This window comes from Pleurodeles waltl, chromosome 8, assembly GCF_031143425.1.
Source record: "Pleurodeles waltl isolate 20211129_DDA chromosome 8, aPleWal1.hap1.20221129, whole genome shotgun sequence".
Classification (NCBI taxonomy): domain Eukaryota; kingdom Metazoa; phylum Chordata; class Amphibia; order Caudata; family Salamandridae; genus Pleurodeles; species Pleurodeles waltl.
Genome location: NC_090447.1, coordinates 533,420,614 through 533,441,869, shown reverse-complemented (window position 1 = coordinate 533,441,869; position 21,256 = coordinate 533,420,614). Strand labels below are relative to the sequence as shown.

General features: G+C 44.8%; 1 protein-coding gene across 1 annotated transcript in view; it reads left to right on the top strand.

Annotated features, from left to right (window-relative positions):
- Positions 1-21,256, top strand: part of UGGT2 (UDP-glucose glycoprotein glucosyltransferase 2) — a 1,372,316-nt gene that overhangs the window by 107,085 nt on the left and 1,243,975 nt on the right. The window contains exon 4 of the mRNA XM_069204567.1: positions 8,478-8,590. Within this exon, the coding sequence (XP_069060668.1) occupies positions 8,478-8,590 (113 nt within the window). The remainder of the gene's footprint in view (positions 1-8,477; positions 8,591-21,256) is intronic.

Sequence of the window (21,256 nt, the reverse complement as noted above, 5' to 3'; positions counted from 1 at the left end):
GTATTGTTTCGTTCGGTATCGGGATAGTTAGGGCAAATCGACACCGAGCCTTAAAGAGCTCCGGTAACCCTTCGGGGTATTTTCGATCCCCCGTCAGGGCCTGGTCGGCCCGACCGCGTGCAACATCGAGACTGATGGAACGGACCCCGTTCCGATTCTGTCCTAAATGCCACAGTAAATATCCTTATACAGACCAACATTTGGTCTGTAACTTGTGCCTGTCCCCCGAGCACAAGGAAGAGTCGTGTGAGGCCTGTCGCGCGTTTCGGTCGAGAAAAACGCTCAGGGACCGAAGAGCCAGGAGGTTACAGATGGCTTCCACGCCGACAGGACAACAAGGGTTCGAGGAGGAAGGAGAAGAAGAAACTTTCTCCATCCGCGATTCGGATTCCGAAGAATTCGACGTCGACGAGCAACCAACCGTGAGTAAGACGTCGAAAGAAAGAACACACGAAAAACCAGACAAAGCCCAGGGGACGCCACTGCCAACAGGCCATGGCTCAACCCATAAAGTAGGTGACCGTCCATCGGCACCGAAAAAGGGCGAGCTGGTGCCGAGATCGTCCGACTCAGGTCGAGACACAGGCACGCAGCAATCTCGGGACCGAGAAAGTGCCGCACAAAAGGGTCGACACCGAGACAGCGGCACCGACGCTGCGCGGCACCGAAGCTGCTCGGCACAGAGATAGCGGCACCGAAGATGGTCGACACCGAGAGGGTACGACACCGAAAAAGAGAAAGATCTCGTCGGAGCCGAAAACAACAAAAGACACGGTTTCGGTGCCAAAACGCCCAGCAACCGAACCGAAAGCCAGTTCCTACTCAGAGGAACAATCACTGTCCTCCCAACTACAAAGACACAGATTTGAGGAGGAATTACAAACAACGGATGTAGATCACACACAAAAGCGGATCTTTATACAAAGTGGTACAGGGAAGATCAGCACTCTTCCCCCAATCAGAAGGAAAAGGAAACTAGATTTCCAACAACAAGAAAAGACACCGCAAGCAAAAGTGGTAAAGAAGGTAACTCCACCACCCTCTCCACCACCGGCAACTCATTTATCGCCGGCACAGACTCCGCCACAATCACCAGCACATACCACCATGAGCCAAGATGATCAGGATGCATGGGATCTCTATGACGCTCCAGTATCGGACAATAGCCCTGAGTCGTACCCCACTAAGCCCTCACCACCTGAGGACAGTACAGCATATGCACAGGTGGTAGCTAGGGCAGCAGAGTTTCATAATGTATCGCTACATTCAGAGCCTATCGAGGATGACTTCCTCTTTAACACCCTATCCTCCACCCATAGCAATTATCAAAGCCTTCCTATGCTCCCAGGAATGCTAAGGCATGCTAAACAAATTTTTAAGGAGCCAGTTAAAAGCAGAGCAATAACTCCAAGGGTGGAGAAGAAATACAAGGCACCGCCCACAGACCCTGCTTTTATTACATCACAACTGACACTAGATTCAGTTGTCGTAGGAGCAGCTCGTAAAAGAGCCAACTCGCACACATCAGGCGACGCACCACCTCCTGACAAGGAGAGCCGCAAGTTTGATGCAGCGGGGAAAAGGGTTGCAGCACAAGCTGCAAATCAATGGCGCATCGCCAACTCGCAGGCACTCCTAGCGCGATATGACAGAGCCCATTGGGACGAGATGCAGCATCTCATCGAGCACCTTCCCAAAGAATTCCAGCAACGGGCAAAACAAGTGGTTGAAGAGGGACAGAACATATCCAACAACCAAATCCGTTCTTCTATGGATGCAGCAGATACAGCTGCAAGAACAATAAATACTGCTGTAACAATAAGGAGGCACGCATGGTTGCGCACATCCGGCTTCAAACCTGAGATACAACAGGCAGTGCTCAATATGCCGTTCAATGAACAGCAATTGTTTGGCCCAGAAGTGGACACTGCAATTGAAAAATTAAAAAAGGACACTGACACAGCTAAAGCCATGGGCGCACTCTATTCCCCGCAGGGCAGAGGCACATTTGGCACATTTCGCAAAACTACTTTCAGAGGAGGGTTTCGAGGTCAAGCCACAGAAGCCAGCACCTCACAATCAAGACCACCTCCCTACCAGGGAGAATATCAAAGGGGTGGCTTTCGGGGCCAATACAGAGGGGGCCAATTCCCAAGAAACAGGGGAAAGTTTCAAGGTCCAAAAACCCCTCCAAATAAACAGTGACTCACAGGTCACACAACCCCTTCACACAACACCAGTGGGGGGAAGACTAAGCCAGTTCCACAAATCATGGGAAGAAATAACAACAGACACTTGGGTCTTAGCAATTATCCAACATGGTTATTGCATAGAATTTCTCCAACTCCCTCCAAATGTCCCACCGAAATCACACAATATGTCAAAACAGCATATAGACCTTCTAGGACTAGAAGTTTAAGCATTACTGCAAAAAGACGCAATAGAATTAGTACCAAAAACACAAAAGAACACAGGAGTTTACTCACTGTACTTTCTAATACCAAAAAAGGACAAAACTCTGAGACCAATAATAGCTCTCAGAACACTAAACACCTACATCAAATCAGACCACTTTCACATGGTCACGTTACAAGACGTAATACCACTACTGAAACAGCAAGACTACATGACAACGTTAGATCTAAAAGACGCGTATTTCCATATACCGATACATCCCTCGCACAGGAAATACCTAAGGTTCGTATTCAAAGGAATACATTACCAATTCAAAGTGTTGCCATTCGGAATAACAACAGCTCCAAGAGCCTTTACAAAATGTCTAGCAGTAGTAGCTGCACATATCAGGAGGCAGCAAATACACGTGTTTCCGTACCTAGACGATTGGTTAATCAAAACCAACTCGCTAACAAAGTGTTCACACCACACAGATTATGTTATACAAACCCTTTACAAACTAGGTTTCTCCATCAACTATGCAAAGTCACACCTTTTGCCTCATCAAACACAGCAATACTTAGGAGCGACAATCAACACAACAAAACGGATAGCCACTCCAAGTCCACAAAGGGTTCAAAATTTTCACAAGGTGATACAAGCTATGTATCCAACACAAAAGATACACGCGAAGATGGTATTAAAACTCCTAGGCATGATGTCCTCATGCATAGCCATTGTCCCAAACGCAAGATTGCACATGCGGCCCTTACAACAGTGCCTAGCATCACAATGGTCACATGCACAGGGTCAACTTCTAGATCTGGTGTTGATAGACCGCCAAACATACATCACGCTTCTATGTTGGAACAGTACAAATTTAAACAAAGGGCGGCCTTTCCAAGACCCAGTGCCACAACACGTAATAACAGCAGATGCTTCCATGACAGGGTGGGGAGCACACCTCAATCAACACAGCATACAAAGACAATGGGACGTTCATCAAAGGAAGTTTCATATAAATCACCTAGAATTGTTAGCAGTATTTCTAGCGTTGAAAGCATTCCAGCCAATGATAACCCACAAATACATTGTCGTCATGGGGAACACACTCGACACAGTTGTGTCTCCTAACACAAAAAATATGGCATTGGGCAATTCACAACCACATTCGCCTAATAGCACAGTTTATTCCAGGGATCCAGAACCAGCTAGCAGACAATCTCTCTCGGGATCACCAACAGGTCCACGAATGGGAAATTCACCCCCAAATCCTGAACACTTACTTCCAAATTTGGGGAACACCTCAAATAGATCTATTTGCAACAAAATAAAATGCAAAATGCCAAAACTTCGCATCCAGGTACCCACACCGCGAATCTCAAGGCAATGCTCTATGGATGAATTGGTCAGGGATATTTGCGTACGCTTTTCCCCCTCTCCCTCTCCTTCCATATCTAGTAAACAGATTGAGTCAAAACAAACTCAAACTCATACTAATAGCACCAACATGGGCAAGACAACCTTGGTATACCACACTACTAGACCTGTCAGTAGTACCTCATGTCAAACTACCCAACAGGCCAGATCTGTTAACACAAACAACAGATCAGGCATCCAAACCCAGCATCGCTGAATCTAGCAATTTGGCTCCTGAAATCCTAGAATTTGGACACTTAAACCTTACACAAGAGTGTATGGAGGTCATAAAACAAGCTAGAAGACCATCCACTAGACACTGCTATGCAAGTAAATGGAAAAGATTTGTTTGTTACTGCCATAATAATCAAGTCCAACCATTGCATGCATCTCCAAAAGATGTAGTAGGATATTTACTACATTTACAAAAATCAAATCTAGCTTTCTCTTCCATAAAAATACATCTCGCAGCAATATCTGCTTACCTGCAGATTACTCACTCAACTTCCCTATTTAGAATACCTGTCATTAAAGCGTTTATGGAGGGCCTAAAGAGAATTATACCACCAAGGACACCACCTGTTCCTTCATGGAACCTCAACATTGTCTTGACAAGGCTCATGGGTCCACCTTTCGAACCCATGCATTCTTGTGAAATGCAATACTTAACGTGGAAAATTGCATTTCTCATTGCCATCACATCTCTAAGAAGAGTAAGTGAAATACAGGCGTTTACCATACAAGAACCATTTATTCAAATACACAAACATAAGGTCGTTCTAAGAACAAATCCAAAATTCTTACCAAAGGTTATCTCACCATTCCACCTAAACCAAACAGTGGAATTACCAGTGTTCTTCCCACAGCCAGATTCAATATCTGAAAGAGCACTACATACATTAGACATCATAAGAGCGCTAATGTACTACATTGACAGAACAAAAGAAATTAGGAAGACAAAACAACTGTTTATTGCCTTTCAAAAACCTCATACAGGAAATCCAATTTCAAAACAAGGTATCGCCAGATGGATAGTAAAGTGCATCCAAACCTGCTATCTTAAAGCAAAAAGAGAACTGCCTATTACACCAAAGGCACACTCAACCAGAAAGAAAGGTGCTACTATGGCCTTTCTCGGAAATATTCCAATGACCGAAATATGTAAGGCAGCAACATGGTCTACGCCTCATACATTTACTAAACACTACTGTGTAGATGTGTTATCTGCACAACAAGCCACAGTAGGTCAAGCCGTACTAAGAACTTTATTTCAAACTACTTCCACTCCTACAGGCTGAACCACCGCTTTTGGGGAGATAACTGCTTACTAGTCTATGCACAGCATGTGTATCTGCAGCTACACATGCCACCGAACGGAAAATGTCACTTACCCAGTGTACATCTGTTCGTGGCATTAGTCGCTGCAGATTCACATGCGCCCACCCTCCTCCCCGGGAGCCTGTAGCCGTCTAGAAGTAGATCTTGAACATTTGTACATTTGTAATATATTACATTAAACCTTCATTTTGTACATACGTATTTATTCCATTGCATGGGCACTATTATTAGCATACACAACTCCTACCTCACCCTCTGCGGGGAAAACAATCTAAGATCGAGTCGACGCCCATGCGCAATGGAACCAAAGTGGGAGGAGTCCCTCGGTCTCGTGACTCGAAAAGACTTCTTCGAAGAAAAACAACTTGTAACACTCCGACCCAACACCAGACGGCGGACTATGCACAGCATGTGAATCTGCAGCGACTAATGCCACAAACAGATGTACACTGGGTAAGTGACATTTTCCTTTCCTGACATCTGGAGCCACAGGCATGGTCAGCTCACCAGCCCAAAAGTGCAGCTGGTACAGTCCTCTCAGCGGCGCAGGTGCTCTTTGTACAGCCAAAGGCCAGCAGGCCAAACCTTCTTTGGTCCGTTCTTCTTCTCCCAGCGTGAACTGAGGGTAAGGATGCTGGGGGTGCCTATTTTATCTCAGAAACATGCCCTGAGGGGACCACAAGGTCACCGCCCAGTGGGCTACTGGATCCCCTCCTCCCTAGTGACAAAGTTCCTGTGATGTGTGGCACCTGCCTATCCCAGAGCATCCCATTCTTGCTCCTTTCAAGATGGCACAACCCCTCCTTGGCTGTGAGGAGCAAGGTAGCCCCTCTTGGGGTGTGGCTACCAGTGAGCTACATGTCCATGGGAAAACCGATCCTAATACTTGTTTCCCCCTTTTGGCCCTGTTTCCTATATGTCTGCAGGAACAAAAGGCATCCTGCTGAGAAGGGTTGTTGCCAGTGGCCCTTCAAAGGCAGCTTTACATATGAAGCTCGCCTTTGGGCCAACACCGTTTGCAGCCTTCCTGGGGGAGGAGTTCATTCTTTGTTCCTGGGCTAGTGCTTTTGTTCATGGGCCTGGGACTCGTTCATGCATTTCTTCTGGTGGTCAGGAACCCGTCTATGTGTGAATGGTCTTTGTGACGCTGCTGTACCAGCTAGAGTGCAGGGCATTAACTTTCCAAAAAGTCCTTAAAATTAATAGTGACAATAAATTTGAGAGGACCATCAGATCTGCTTCCCACTCAGAAGTTAGACAGGTTTAAGTGTAAACCGTTTAACCCTGTGTTAGCCAATGGTGATCTTAACCTTTTCCCAGCAAAAGGACAATTTGGAAGTGTTGCTGGAGAGACACATAGGACTTTGTAGGCCTGCTTTAGGGTAGTCTGACATATATACTCAAGGGAAATGATCCCTCTGCCATTAGAGGTAATGGCAAAGTCAAATTGGCAGTGTGGCACACTGTACTTTCAGTCTGCAGTGGCAGGCTGAGGTGTTTTCCACATTTTGTACTCGCAGGATGGCACAAAAAATGCTGCAGTCCTGTATGGACACTCTGCCTTACATGCCCTGGGTACCTGGGTATCATATACTAGAGACGTATAAGTGAGGCAGTGCTTGCCAATTGGGAATAGCCAATTAAACATGTGTTTGCATAGGAATAAAACTCTGGCACTGAGGTCTGGTTAGCAGGACTCAGTGCACTCTCAAAGTTGAAAAACCAGCAGCATGAGTCCCAAAAAGAGGGGGTGAACATGCAAAAAGATGCATTACCTTACATGCTTGTTTTATTTCTCTGCCAGCTTCTTTTTCAACCCTTCCAAAGGTCTGAGCTGTGGTCAGGGTGAAGGACACCGCCCTAGGGGGATGGATATCAAATTGTACCACAGCTTGATAGTTTTTGTTACCCTGCAGTGTTTTTCTTGACACTGTTAAACATTTCAGATTCACATTTTGCAGTAAGTTGCTAATACCTTTAGAGATATGTTTACTTGCATATATTACATGCTGCTATATAAAGGATTGTGCACCTCCTGCTGTACATCATAAGAAAATTTCAAGCTACTGTGGAGTTCCATAACCGAGTTCCTTTAGAACGTTTTGGGAATCCGAGGTGACTTGAAATATCCTTACCTTATTGCGTACACCAGAGAGTTCTTTATCCCATATAATACATGGTCACACTATTACCTTCCCCATAAACCATTTAAAGCATTGGTGTGTAAGTCTTTCATATGAAATAGAGGGGTTGTTTGCAAACATTAAAAACAAAACTTTTAGTGCAAAATTAAACACATCAAAAACTGTTAGATATTTGTTGCAAAAAGATACTAGAAACCGTTCAATACAAGGCAGTTTAAAAAAAAACTGCAATAGCTGCAATTTGTAGAAACATGCAGAGACATTCTAACTTTTCTATAATTATCCTAGGAGTACAAACATAAATGCTCTTTCTGTTTGTCACTAAAATTCCACAGACTAAAGAAAAGCAAGGCTTGTTTTTCGTTTCTTTAAGCAGATCGTAACCTGACCTGCTTTTCGCCTTCACTGCTGGCTATGGCAGCAGGATTTGTGATGTCAGAACTCGACTGTAATAACTTTTTACAATCAAGTTCTGACGTCTTTTCTTTATAAACCACTCTGGTGACTCACAACTCTTTTTAGACAGGCGATTATTCTGGGATTGCAGAATCCCGTGTATTATATTTGAATAATTGCCTAGCGTTATTATGGTGGAACCCATATAATTCTTATGTCAAAACAACGTACATCCCTTCCTCGTTTAAGTCGAATTGTTGGGGACTGCGGGCATGCGCGCGCCTACATGTGTGGTGCGCGTGCTCTTCTCAACCCACGGCCTTCTTTTGGAAGAACGGCAGTTCACAATGTAATGGACATGAAAACGGAGTTGCAGAACCTATTAAATTATGGTGAATCATCATGCCACAAAAAAAACTGACAACTGTCCAGAAATGTACAGTGCAAAAACCTGGCTAATGGCGTCTTCACGATAATAGATCGTGCTAATGTTGACTTACGGGGTCTCACAGCTGTGTAATCGTAGAGAACGCAGAAAAAGATATGGCACTCCGAGGATCACGCGCTATACAGCAGGTGGACTATATTCCAGTGAACGATAGGCACACTGAAAGAAATGGGTTTCAATCTGCAGGAGAATGGGAATGCATTGGTTTTTTGTAATTGTGCAGGAAAAAGTCATCATTATCAGCACACGTGATGAAAGAATGTAATCAAGCCATGGGCAATATTTCAGCTAGAAGTGCAATTATACTGGTATTGGAGTTTAATCATTTGAAATTTCAGATTGCAGCTGATGAGCCACCACCGGAAGATTGCAGTGCATTTGTCATTATTCACGGGGAGCACACCTGCGAGCCAAGTGATATGAAGAAACTTCTGAGAGGAGCATCAGAAAGGTGACTATCCTGAAGCAGATCTTTAATGTTTGGGAAAATGAATGGTTGAACAAATGGTTTTATTATTTTGTTTTTTGTTTAGTTAAAATACCTTTTTTTTGTGCACTTAGGTTAAACAGAAAGGGTGTTCATGAGCCTGTGTCCATCAACATGGCTAAATACGCATTGACAAATCCAGTCAGCATGTTTTTATTGTACAAGAGTATGCTAACAGTTTTGGTGCACGCTTATGTCGTCATATTAAAGCTAGACATAATGGTTCTTCCAGTGGATGCTTATCAGTGTACATGGAGTGCTCCAGCAGGAGAAAATGTATTTTTCCAGATCCTCTCACCATTCCTGAATTCTCAGTAGAACGTAAGTATAGATATTTAGAATCCACAGTGCCAAACAAACTTCATCTACGCATATACGTTGAGCACTATGGATACATATGGCAGTAGATGGTTCTAAAATGTCTGTTCAGCTGGAGACTTCTAGTTGCAGATTCCTTACCTTAGAATTATCCCCAAGCGAAAGACTGGATCTAGAAATTCTTGAGATGTGTCCATGTATGCCAGTAGGTAGTGGTTGGGTAGGTGTCATCCGCCCGGAAGTGCCATGCATGTGTCTATATAGGTGTCACACAAGTGCGCTAACATTGCTTCTTTTCGGGCCAGTCAGTGCAGAACCAGAGAGAGCTACTCCCAGTCAATTTTAGACCTATTTTTTATATTTTTTACATTTTGTCAAAGTTAGATTTGAGATTTGGTTTCTGTTAGTGTACTAGGAATGTCCCCTAAAAACAGTGGGTTTCAAACCTTGTGGTACCTGTCACATTCAGAAATCTGTGACACACCCACACTTGGTTTAGTTGTGGTGCTTGGAGCTGGACCATAAACAAAAGACGTGCAAGGACTGCCGTGCTATGAATCCTGAGGCACTGTGGGAACTTCCCTTAAGCTCCTCGCTGCCCAGTGCTTTCGATCTTGGTTGTGCAGAAGGTCCAAGGACTGCTCGCTGTGCAACTACCAACAGTCGTTATCCCTGTCCAAGTTGTTGGCTAAGTCCCACAAGTGGAAGAAGAAGTAAAAGAAGTCGAAGTGCTCTTCAGCTTCACCATGCCGATCCAAGTCTTCGGATGAGGCGCAGAAATGACAACACCACTCAAGGCATCGCTCCATGACTGAGCCTGCGCCTGGGCCCACTCTGCGCCTCCCAGAGTTTCCCATAGCTAGTGCGACACCCTCCCAACTCAAGGTATTTTATGAGGCCATGCATCTCATGTTTGGGTGGGCTGACCTCTCTGGAGCACCTTCAAGTCCCATGGGTTCGGGAGGGGCCCCTACTGGATTGCCCATGCTGGGTCCGCCCTAGGTGCTAATAGGTCTCCATGGATCCAGAGCGACTCCGCCCACTAAGCGGCAAACTTTCACAGATACTGCTCTTGTGCCATCATTCCTGACACTGCAGATGCTTTGCAGTGGTGCCAACCTCATTATCAGGACTCTGACACGGAGACGGAAAGGCATCACCCATCGGCTGGTACCATTCCTTCCGAATTAGAGCCAGTGCCTTTTTCTTTTGATAAGCCTGGAAAGGGGAACGATTGGGGGGAGTGAGGGCTTTTATGGATTCCACCATCTCATGACAAGCCAGAGGATAACTGGTATGAGGAACTGGCAGATGCCAGTGGTTTGGACACCTCACCAGGCACTGGCTTGATCTCTCCTCCTGACATGGCTACTGAGGAGGGAGCCTCTTTTGCAGTGGTGGTGCAGAGGGCGGCTGAGGTCCTGAACCCTACAATGCCCTCAGTGGCAGCCAAGATGAACGTCTTGACAGAGGTGCTTCAGCCGGGGGGCCCCCCCACCTCCCCACACCCCAACGGAACCTCTCCTCCCATTCAGTGAAGCCCTCACAGATGTCCTACTTGGTGCCTGGTCTAAGCTTGGCACATGGGCTCCTGTGGACAGGAGGATTGCCACCACCATCTCCCGGCTCTTGGGACCCCAGTTTTCTCACTCAGTATCCCACCCAGAGAGCTTGGTGGTCCAATCTTCCACCTTCTGAGTTAACCCTGGCATGTTCCCTACCACTCCACTGGATAGGGAGTCCAAAAGGCTGGACACCTTTGTTAAGAGGATGTTCCCTTCTGCCAAGCCAACACTGCAGTCGATAAACACTGCCTGCCTTTTGGGCTGATACACCCATACTGTGTTGGATTCATTTGCACAAGTGCTGCCCTTGGTCTTGGAGGAAGCCCAAGCCATAGTCGCTCATGCCATACTCGCCCAAGCCATTGCTGACGGACAGGGTGCCGCAAAGTTCACCAGACGATGTTGGCTGGACACGACTGACTCGCTAGGAAGAGCAATTCCATTGTCACGCAAACGCCATACCTGGTTGAGAACCACTGGCTTTTCAGGGGATGTACAGGGTTCCCACAAGGACATGCCATTTGATGATTCTCGCCTCTTTGGCAAAAAGGCAAACTCAGTGCTGGATCGCTTTAAAGACAGCAGGGCTATGGCTAGATCCTTGGGCCTGTCCATGGCTTCCCTCCAACCCCAGTCTGCCTTCACCTCTTCTGTGGATACAGTAGGGGCTGCCAACTGCATCTTTTCCTGTCCAGCTACCAAGGGTCAAGGGGCTTCCTACCCTTTTCGTGGCCATGGACACTGTTCCCACAAACCGCATGGGACCACCAGTCAGAGGTCGGCTAGTCCAACACCCTCTCCTCCCTCTCCCCACAACCCCTGTCCACCACCCGGCAGCCTCAGCCCCCATGTCCCTTTAGTTTGCCCTCATATCAGCATGGGCATTTAGTGGGAGGCACGATTCGCTATCACCCATAACTTGCCCTGCTGGTAGACCATAACTTCTGACAAATGGATTATTCAAATTGTCCAGAGGGGTTACTCCATCACCATTCAGGAACCCCTCCACCTCCACCCCCAACACTCATGCCACCTTTTCACGACTGGCTGTCGGAGGACCATCTCTTCATTCTCCATCAGGAAGTAATGGCTAAGGAGCCATCAAGAGTGTGTCAGCATCAGCAGTAGGATGTGGTTGATATTACCTCTACTTTCTGGTGCCCAAAAAGGACGGATGCCTCCATCCTGATTTAGACCTGCACCTTCTCAACTTTTTCCTCAAGTAGAAGCTCAAAATAATCCTGTTAGTTCAGGTCCTTTCTGCCCTCGGCCCAGGAGACTTGGTGGTAGCCCTGGATTTGCACGACACCTGTTTCCACATCCCTGTCCTGCCTGCCCACATGTGTTACCTGTGGTTTACAGTGGGCCACACGCACTTTCAGTTCACTGTGTTCTCCTTTCACCTTCCCAGAAGCCCTCAGGTGTTCACCAAGTTGATGGTGGTTGTTGCAGCTCATCTGCAGAGGTCAGGGGTTCCAGTCTTTCCCTATCTTGACGATTGGTTGTCGAAGACAGGCTCACCCCAGACAGGAATCTGCAGCCAGAAGTCTGTATCAGATGAACAATTACTTACCTTTGAAATCTGGAAGAGACTGTATCGAGCTGACAATTCCTTATCGGCACTCCCATCTTTCTCATGCTGTGAATGGATTTCTACTTAGAGTCACCCTCAGGAAGCACGTAGCACACCAGCATTCTTTGTGGCACTGCACTTCTGGCGTGGACTGATGTCAGCGCATTGGGGTGGCGCCAATTTTGGCACTGTGCACGTCACTTCCAGTGACAACAGCACAGAGCCAAATGATGCCACCTACCAGCTCCAAGGGATTCAGCTGAAGAATTTACAGATCCAGTCCGACATCTGGGGATGATTCTGAGGAATCTGTGGCTAGATAGTCTGTACCAGATAAGGCATTACTGAAGGTAAGTAACTTGTTCTTTTGTATGGGAAGTTTGTTACTTTAGGAAATGAAACGGATACCCTAGCTATGAAGGTGGGCAAGCAATGGATCTTAAAATGAAAAATTGGTTGTCTAAAACCGTACTTTCCTTCTCTGTTTTCTCATGTTTTTGTCAAGCTGAAATCTGGTGCCTACAACTTCAACGCCTTAACTCAGCTGCCACTTTAACTCAGGAGGTGGGAGCCCTAGCAGGACATGGCAGCAGATTAATTAATACTGAAGGGCCGCCAGTGGGGCGCAAACTGTTAATTGCTGACAACTACATTCAAATAGCTAACTCACCAGTAGAAAAGTGCCATTTGAATACTCACATCTCTCCCTCACTGCTTTGTCCATAGATCAAGTTAATTCTGGCTGCATCAGGCCTACTTTATTCCATGAGTCTGCTGAGGTCCTGTGCTTGGCCTTCTATGTTGGCCTAGTGCTAATTTGTTGTGGACATTCTCTTGATAAACCAGCACACTGTTGAAGGACAGTTGTTTCTGAAGATATCAGGCTTTTCTGAACACAGTATTCTGATGCAACAGCTCTAGCAGGATTTAACATGCTTGAAAAAGTAATTAAAATTGTCCCATCAGAATGAAACAGGAAATGCTTTGGTTTATACTTCCTTTGTATTGATTGCAGTAAGTCTGTAGTTGAGTGAAATTAGCAATTGAAATGCAGTTCGTATATCAGATGCACTTGCTGTAGTTGAAAATCTGCAGTTACCCAGATGGGCACTCCAAAGTCATGTAAGATAGCAGCTTTTGTTATTGACCTTTCTGGACTTAGTGGTGTCCATCTTCTGATTCATTGATTATCCGATCTAGGATGGGAGTTCTGCTTACTGCCAGGTCAGGAACATGAGCAAAGGGACTGTGGACCACCATCCCAGCAAGTGTCGGTAAGAATGGTACTGGGCCGTCTGTTCCTGGAGGAACTTGCTCTGACTGACGCACCCATGCATAGGGACACATGGATTTTTGCTAAAAGCCCTCATATAACTTTTAACTCTTGTACTCACTATTGGGGCTTAGTTTGGATGACGCCACATGTGAATGGGGACTAACCATCCTCCATAGACTGTGAGGTGGGACAGGAGCTGACCCGGGTAACGCTAGCGGGCCTGTCTTAAGACAGTGTATATTGTCCTTTTTACACATAATCAAATATCTGATTGGGCAATCAATTATTGGGGTTGCTGGGCATATTTTGAGATGAGTCTATGCTCACCTTACACCTACTTCCTCCCTGATAAGCCTTTGACTGCTTGACCCGCGCTACCACTGAGAGTCAGGTGCTGAAGGCATACCTGGCTGAGTTGCTCAGAGCCCATAGTAGGTCTGGCCGGAGTACTGTATAAGGCCTCAACCAATACGGCTGGGCTCAGGAACTCCTGCTAGCCCCTTGGCCTTCTGAATGGGGTTCAGACATGAAGTTATCCCTCATCTATTGTAATGCAAGGACTCCTTAAGAGGCGGAATCATGCACCAAACAGTTATTACCATGAAGTCAAGCATGAAATATTCTTCTGGGTGCAGTGGAAATGCCCTCTATGCATATTTTAAAGAATTGGGAACAACATTCGGTCTTGGAGACTGATATATTGTCAAGACAGACTGATTTGTTTTTCTTTGGAGTTTAAACAACACATACATTGACATACAATTTGTGTAAAAATAGCATTTCTACAGATTTCCAACTAGGAAAAATAATAATGATATTAAGCTTTGATAATCATGGTCTGCTAATCCTAAAACACAAAAATGCCAAATGTATAGGTGTACTCACAAGCCCTAAACAATGCATTTGAAAGTTTGGTGCCGAGCTTAAGAATCTCTACCCGCAGCGCCTCTACATGTATGAATTTAAGAACACATTTTCAACCTGATTATCCCTCTAAAAAAATGTGTCCTCCGAGGTTCTATTTCTGTGGGAAATATAGCACTTAGGTAGATATCAGTTCTGAACAGCAACAGAATAACTTATCTCAAATATGAACACCCTTTACTGGCTGTGGTACGTAAATGACCGACACACACTGGTGAGTAAACTAACAAAAGTAATTTCGTTTTTTTTTTTATTTTAAGTGTTTTGTAGCACATATTCTACAAAGTGAATTGCATTGTCATTCCTGATCAGGTTATCATCTAGAATATACTTCAGTGGCTTAATAAATGATTTCAAACAATTCCCTCAAGCTTTTCAGGTTGCCTACCATCAAGGGAACGACTCTGAAACATAAAAATAAATGTTATGATTTGTACGTAGAATAGAACCTAAAATAGAGTTGAGAAATGTCTCTGGATCTCATTACAAAACTAGTGTTCCAGTCAAGCTGGGGTGCTAAAAGAACACAATGTCACAGTGTAAAAAATAACCTGACACCAATTAAATAAATTAAGCATAACCTTAACAAATATTTCAAATGGGCAGGTTGTTACCTCAACCACAGATCCTTGTAAAAAGAGACTAATATTTAGGACATCGCAGCTGTGTTGTTTGCTAAGGACATCTTGAGGATTTTCAGAAAGTTGACAAAGGAATGCATTCTGCTTGTTGATTACCATTGGCTTTGTGTTTATTAACTCGCACTTTCTGGCTTTCCATTTGCTAGCTTTATTTGCTTTAAACTCTCTCATTTCAGTTCGTCCCTCCCGTTGCCTAAACTGTGTTTTCTGTATCCTTCCACAAACTCGCTTTCTGTTACCAGCCCTTTAAATCTTGTTCTTACATTTGCTGTGCATTCAAAGACTGAGGCTAAATATCAGGCACTCTCTTCCAAGGGTGCTTGTTTACTTTCTTTCTCTGACTTCAAAGTGAGAGGATTTTTGTGACAATCTTGCTCGATGCTGGGGGTAGGAATCAGTTTAATTTTAGCATACAGCAATGTTTAAATGAACTAAGTATTTCAGAATATATTAGAAATGTGAATGCACAGATGAAGCACATTTTGTGCTATTTCTGAAGTGTGTTGGAAACAAATACTTTAATATTATCAAAATAAATCATTAAACTAGGTGACGCAATGTCCACACAATTTCATCTGTGAACTGCCTAGTTTATTAGTAAACTGTATGTATGTGTAAATGTAATGGTCATTTCAATTGAAAATGTGTTGTCTGTAATGGTAGTGTGCTACCTCACCTTGAATACTCCACTCTAGGCCCCTCAACTCTACTCTTCACCACTACAAACCACTGCACTTTACTCTACTCTGTACCACTACATGCCACTGCACTCTGCACCACTCCAAGCCACTTCATGCTGTACCTCTACTCCACCCTATACTACTCCACTGTATGCCAAAGCACTTTTTGTATCTCTACTCTACACCACTGCACTCTTTGCCACTGCAGTCTACATCACTCCAGTGTAGGCCACACCAATCTACTCTGCACAACTCCACTTTATGCCACTGCACTCAACACCACTCTGCACTCTACGCCACTGCTCTTTATGCCAATTCACTTTACGCCAGTGCACTTTACTCTGTAACACTCAACACTATGCCCCTGCACTCTATGCCAATCCAGTGTACGCCACTCTAACCTACTCAGCTCCACTGCCCTCTGTGCCACTGCTCTTTACACCACTTTACTCTGTTACACTCTATGCAACTGCACTCTACCCTGCACCACTCCACTGTACTCCACTTTACTGTACTCAGAAGCATTCTACTTACGCCACTGCCCTCTATGGGGAAGGTGTATGTAGATGCAATTTTGCATTTCCTAAATAGCGACTCCATAGAAATCGCTATTTTGGAAATGCAAAATGTGTATCAAAATACCGATTTCCTACAAAGTAGGAATCGCTATTAGGAAATCGCAAATAAGCAATCCGATGCCATTTGTGACAATGGGCTCGTTTTGTATTTCCCGAATAGCTATTTCCCATAGAACCAGGGATTGCTATGGGCAAAAGCCCCCCGTAATGCACCCCAAAAATAGTGGTGCACATGTAGAGCACACATATACCTTAGGGGCATGTGTGCGCTCTATTGCACTTTGAAAAGAAGCATCTTTGGGTGCTTTTTTAAAATTGCACATGGTTGCCACGGGCTTGAAGTCAATGGTAATTGCATTTCCTAAATGCCTAATTCACATTTAGGTCATGCTTTGTACATCTGAATAGGAATCGCAAATACGTAATCCCTATTTGCGGTTTCTTTAAGGGCTTTGTACATCTTACAAGCCTCTTTAGCATTTCTTAATGGCCCAAAATAGCGACTAGGACTGTTAGGAGATACTAAGTGGCTCTGTACATCTGGCCCTAGGTCACTCTACTCTACTCTGCACCGCTCCACTCCATGCCACTGCGTCACTCTACTCTTAACCACCTCACTCTACGCCATGCACTCTATGCAACTGCAAATTATACCACTGCACTGTACTGCTCGCCACTCTACTCCACCCTACACCACTGCACTCTGATATTCTACTTTGCAATACTGCACTCTCGGCCACTAAATGCTACGCTACTTTACCTTGCACTGCTCCACTCTATGCCACTGCACTCTATGGCACTATACTGCACTCTGCACTGCTCTATGCTACTCTACTCTGCACCACTCTATGCCACTGCAATCTACGTAACTGCACTCAGCACCACTGCATTCTACTATGCACTACCCTAATCTACACCACTGCCTTCTACAACGCTGCATTGTATGCCGCAGAGTTCAATGCCACTGCACTATTAAAACACCACTGTACTCTGCAGCCCTTTACGCCAATGCACTCTACACCAGTCCACTCTACTCCATGTCACTCCAGTGTATGCCACTCTACGTGGCTCCACACTACAGCACTCCAATACTCAGCACTAGCTGCCTCTCCACTCTTCAACCCTGTAGTCCACTCTTCGCCATTACATTCTATGACACTCCACACCACTCTCCTCTATGCCATTAACTTTTAGCCATGCTGAACAGCAGCTGCGCTGGTGAAGAGCATGAATAAAGCACATTTGACCTATTGGGCTTGCCAATGCTTGTTGCAAAGTAGTTGCTGCATGACCGAAATCAGCAAAGCAGGGAAAAGGCTTTTATCCCTTACATTTTCAGCGTTTTTAATTTGGCCCGGTTGTATCTCATGAAGTATTAATTAAAGGACTCAGGCGGGCAAAGCAGCAGCCACTGGGCTCAACCGACATTTTCCGTTTGATCACAATTTAAATTTTGGCTCGCGACATTTGAAACAGTCTCTTTACATTGTTGTAGGCAGAGGGGTTTTAATTGCTAGACAGATTTAATAATTGCTAAAATATTATATAGGTAAACAGCATGCAGACAGTTCTACCACATGAAAACACATTACTGCCTGAAGAACAAACTTGCTGCTGCTGAAGTATTTACTACAAATCTATCATACATTAGACGCGTGACCATAGGAATGAATCCTGCCATATTAAAAGCTGAAACGTGATTGTTGAATTTTTTATAAACAGAAAAAATAATGCAGTGATATTAGTTTTTACACGAGTTGCAAATCAACAAAGGAATAGGTTGACAATCGAGAGCCAAACAAGCAAAATGTTTTTGGATTTGAACAGTGTGCTTAATTTGCATAAACACGCTAATGCACAAAGCAACACTTTTGAGTTGAGGTAGAATTTATCATGCTAAAAAGTACTTTTCGACTGAAGTATTTTGATTAAACTTTGTTTACGGTAATACAGTATTGTTGGTACTTTAATGAGAATTATGTCAAAGGAGGAAGGGATACAAGGGCTACAAAGGTAGGAGAAGGAAAATCCATAGTTGTGAAATACTTTTATTTTTAAGTTATACACGTACTATGTATAACATGTAAATTAATCACCCCCTCTTTAATCACAGTAAAATTGCTCTGGAATGTAAATATAATAGAAACTACTTGAAGTGATGGAGGAGTTCTAAAATGGCCTCCAAATAATGAGGGCCCTGTCGTCGCCTTTAATATCCGCTAAATCACCCTTAAATCTTGGCCATTAGGAACAAGCTGCATAAATCTATGCTCGGCTGCATTGACATTTTCTGCCCATTTTGAGGAGGATGACACACTGGATCCCAACACATACCTGCAGTGTGCCCTGGCCCATGCGCGTGGCGTGAGAGCCCTCCCCTGAGGGAGCTGCAAATTGAGTTTCTGCTGCAGAGGTGTGTTTTGGTATATAGCAGCCTCTGAGAGAGTCCAGTGTTGGCCGCTTTGAGAGAGGATGCACTGTTGGTGCGCTGTAGCACTGCAGGGAAGGGCACAGCTGCTGACGGCCTGGTGGGAGATGCCACAAAGGTTCTGTGGGTGCCTGGGCCGTTCTGAGATGTAAGGCGAGCACTCCAGGTGAGCTAATGGAAAGGGTGATGGCTCTTGGAAGATTTGCTTGGGGGGTGGGGTGCGGATAACTGTCCAGTAGGCCCTTATGGATCTTGAGAGACCAGGCATTGTGCTGACACTTTGGCCTGCTTATACCAGGGTCTGGCATGTCCTTTGGGTATCAACGTGTTCAGATTGCAGGGCGACTGGCCACACTCACCCTCCAGCTTTGATGAGATTTACAACAGGCCTGATAACCATGCTAGCATAGTGTGCTAGCAAAATAACTGATCTCATGATATATTCTCCTCTGTGCTATCAGAGAGAAGTAAGAATTGAAAAGACTGAAGAACTGTGATTGAGAACCATCCATACATGCAAGGTAGAAAGAGTGCCCTGCTATACCCTCACTGCATCCAGGTGGAATTATCTAACGTAATAATTAGTCACTGCCTTTGACGACTTTACGAGGCTTGAATCTAAGGACCCTCCCTCCAAGGGATATCTCCTTTCTTACCGTAAGAACACACAGTCAACAATCCACCCTATTCCTCAGAAGCGCATAAACTCATTTGCAGAGCGCCACAGGGTCCTTCTCTCAGCCCATCTCGCTTCATCATCTAGATTACTCCACTTGCTGACGTCATCCATGCACATCACATCAACATACTTATCTATGTTGACGACACACAACTGATACTGTCCCTCTCAGACAAATCACACACAACACCAGGAACAACTTTAACCCATGAATGACCGAAGTGGCCACCTCAATGAAATCCACCTGCCTCAAACTCCACACGAACAAGCCTTAAGTGGTCATCTTTAGACATGATCCCTTGCTGTGAGACACCACCCGGTTGCCGACAGACCTAATACCCAACCCCACCACACCTGCAAGAAACCTCACCCTCCACACCCTGAGAATGCTGAAATAGCTATACTAGTGGCTACATAACAACAACAGGAAAACCATCAACCAAGCCCTCATCACCCGCAGACTGGACTGCGGAAACGCCCTCTACACTGGTATCAGCAACCAACTGAGCAAAATACTTCAGACTGTCCAGAACACAGCAGCCAGAGTAGTCCTCAACCTCCCACACACCGCGTGTCAGGGAACTACACTGGCTACCTATACACCAGAACGCACAATTCAATCTCCTCACATCAGTGCTTAGTTTGAAAAAAATAATAATAATAAAAATAAGTGCTAATGTCCTCGTCAGGAGACCCTTTCCACTTGCTTTGTTGTTTCCGCTGTCAGCTCTGCCAATTACAGTAACATCACAACTACTAAGTATCACACCCCCACAAGCATGACAATTCTTAGTATTTCAGGCCCCACATCTATAAGAATGACTTTAGTGACAGGCATGAGTTATTTTTTAATGTGTATTGAATTATTAAACAACTATTGTTGTGCTTGTCTCTAAATTAGACAAACGCCACCACCATGTGGTAGACTGTCATAAGTGCTGGTGCTGATAATTCACAGGCTCAACTAAGCACTTCCTCACACAGCCATATAAAGCACTGCATAAAACAAGTTCAGCCTACCTAAATAGCAGAGAATACTTCCATCAACCCTCCAGGCACCTTTGTTCAGCCAGACTCTCACTAGCACATGTATAACGAATACGTGAAAACGGAGCACAAGATTGTGCCTTCTCATATATCACTCCTAAAGCATGGCAAAACCTCCCACATCACGTCAGAGCCTTCTCATTGCTTCCTGAATTCAAGAAGAAGCTGAAGACCTGGCTTTTCACATAAGTCTCCCAAGGCAAGCCCCACAGACCTGCAAAGTTCCAAGAGACTCTTGTAGGTGACGGGGCACTACAAAAATATCCATAACATCAACCTCTAAATTCACCATACCTGGAAGACAAACACTCACTGAAAGACATAGGTGTACTGTGTGTGCCTGGGAAACTGGTATCAAGCAGTTTTGCCCATTCTGTGTCTATGGGAAAATGTGTTCATACATATGGCCCCTGGTGAGGTAATTTCTGCAAAGGTGGCTGGAATGTAAAAGAGAAACAGTCGCTCACCATAAATTAGTGCTGTACCACAACTTCAACGGGGAAGATGGACAACAAGCAAACAAGACTTTCCTTCTATCCTAAAAGATACGGTAGTTCAACAAGTAGAGTTACCTGCAGGAAGAAACTGAAACTTCAGTTAACAAAGCTGAAGATGTGAAAGAAGTATGCAATATGTTAACGGAAATGAGTGGTAGCTTGAGCAGCATAGATAGTATAATCTACTTACGACCACCAGAGACATCCACCTGACTGAGCGTTTAGATGAGCAAGCTTCCAGAATCAACCTAACTGAAAGAAGGATCTCAGAAATGTAGGACGATTCTGCTGCCAGAAACAAGAAACCTACTAATGTGGAGAAAATGCTGAAATACATCAGTGCTAAAAACAAAGACTCAAAAGTGAAATCCTGTAAGAACAACCTGGGAATCCTAGGCCGACTGGAGTCTGCAAACATTTGCGA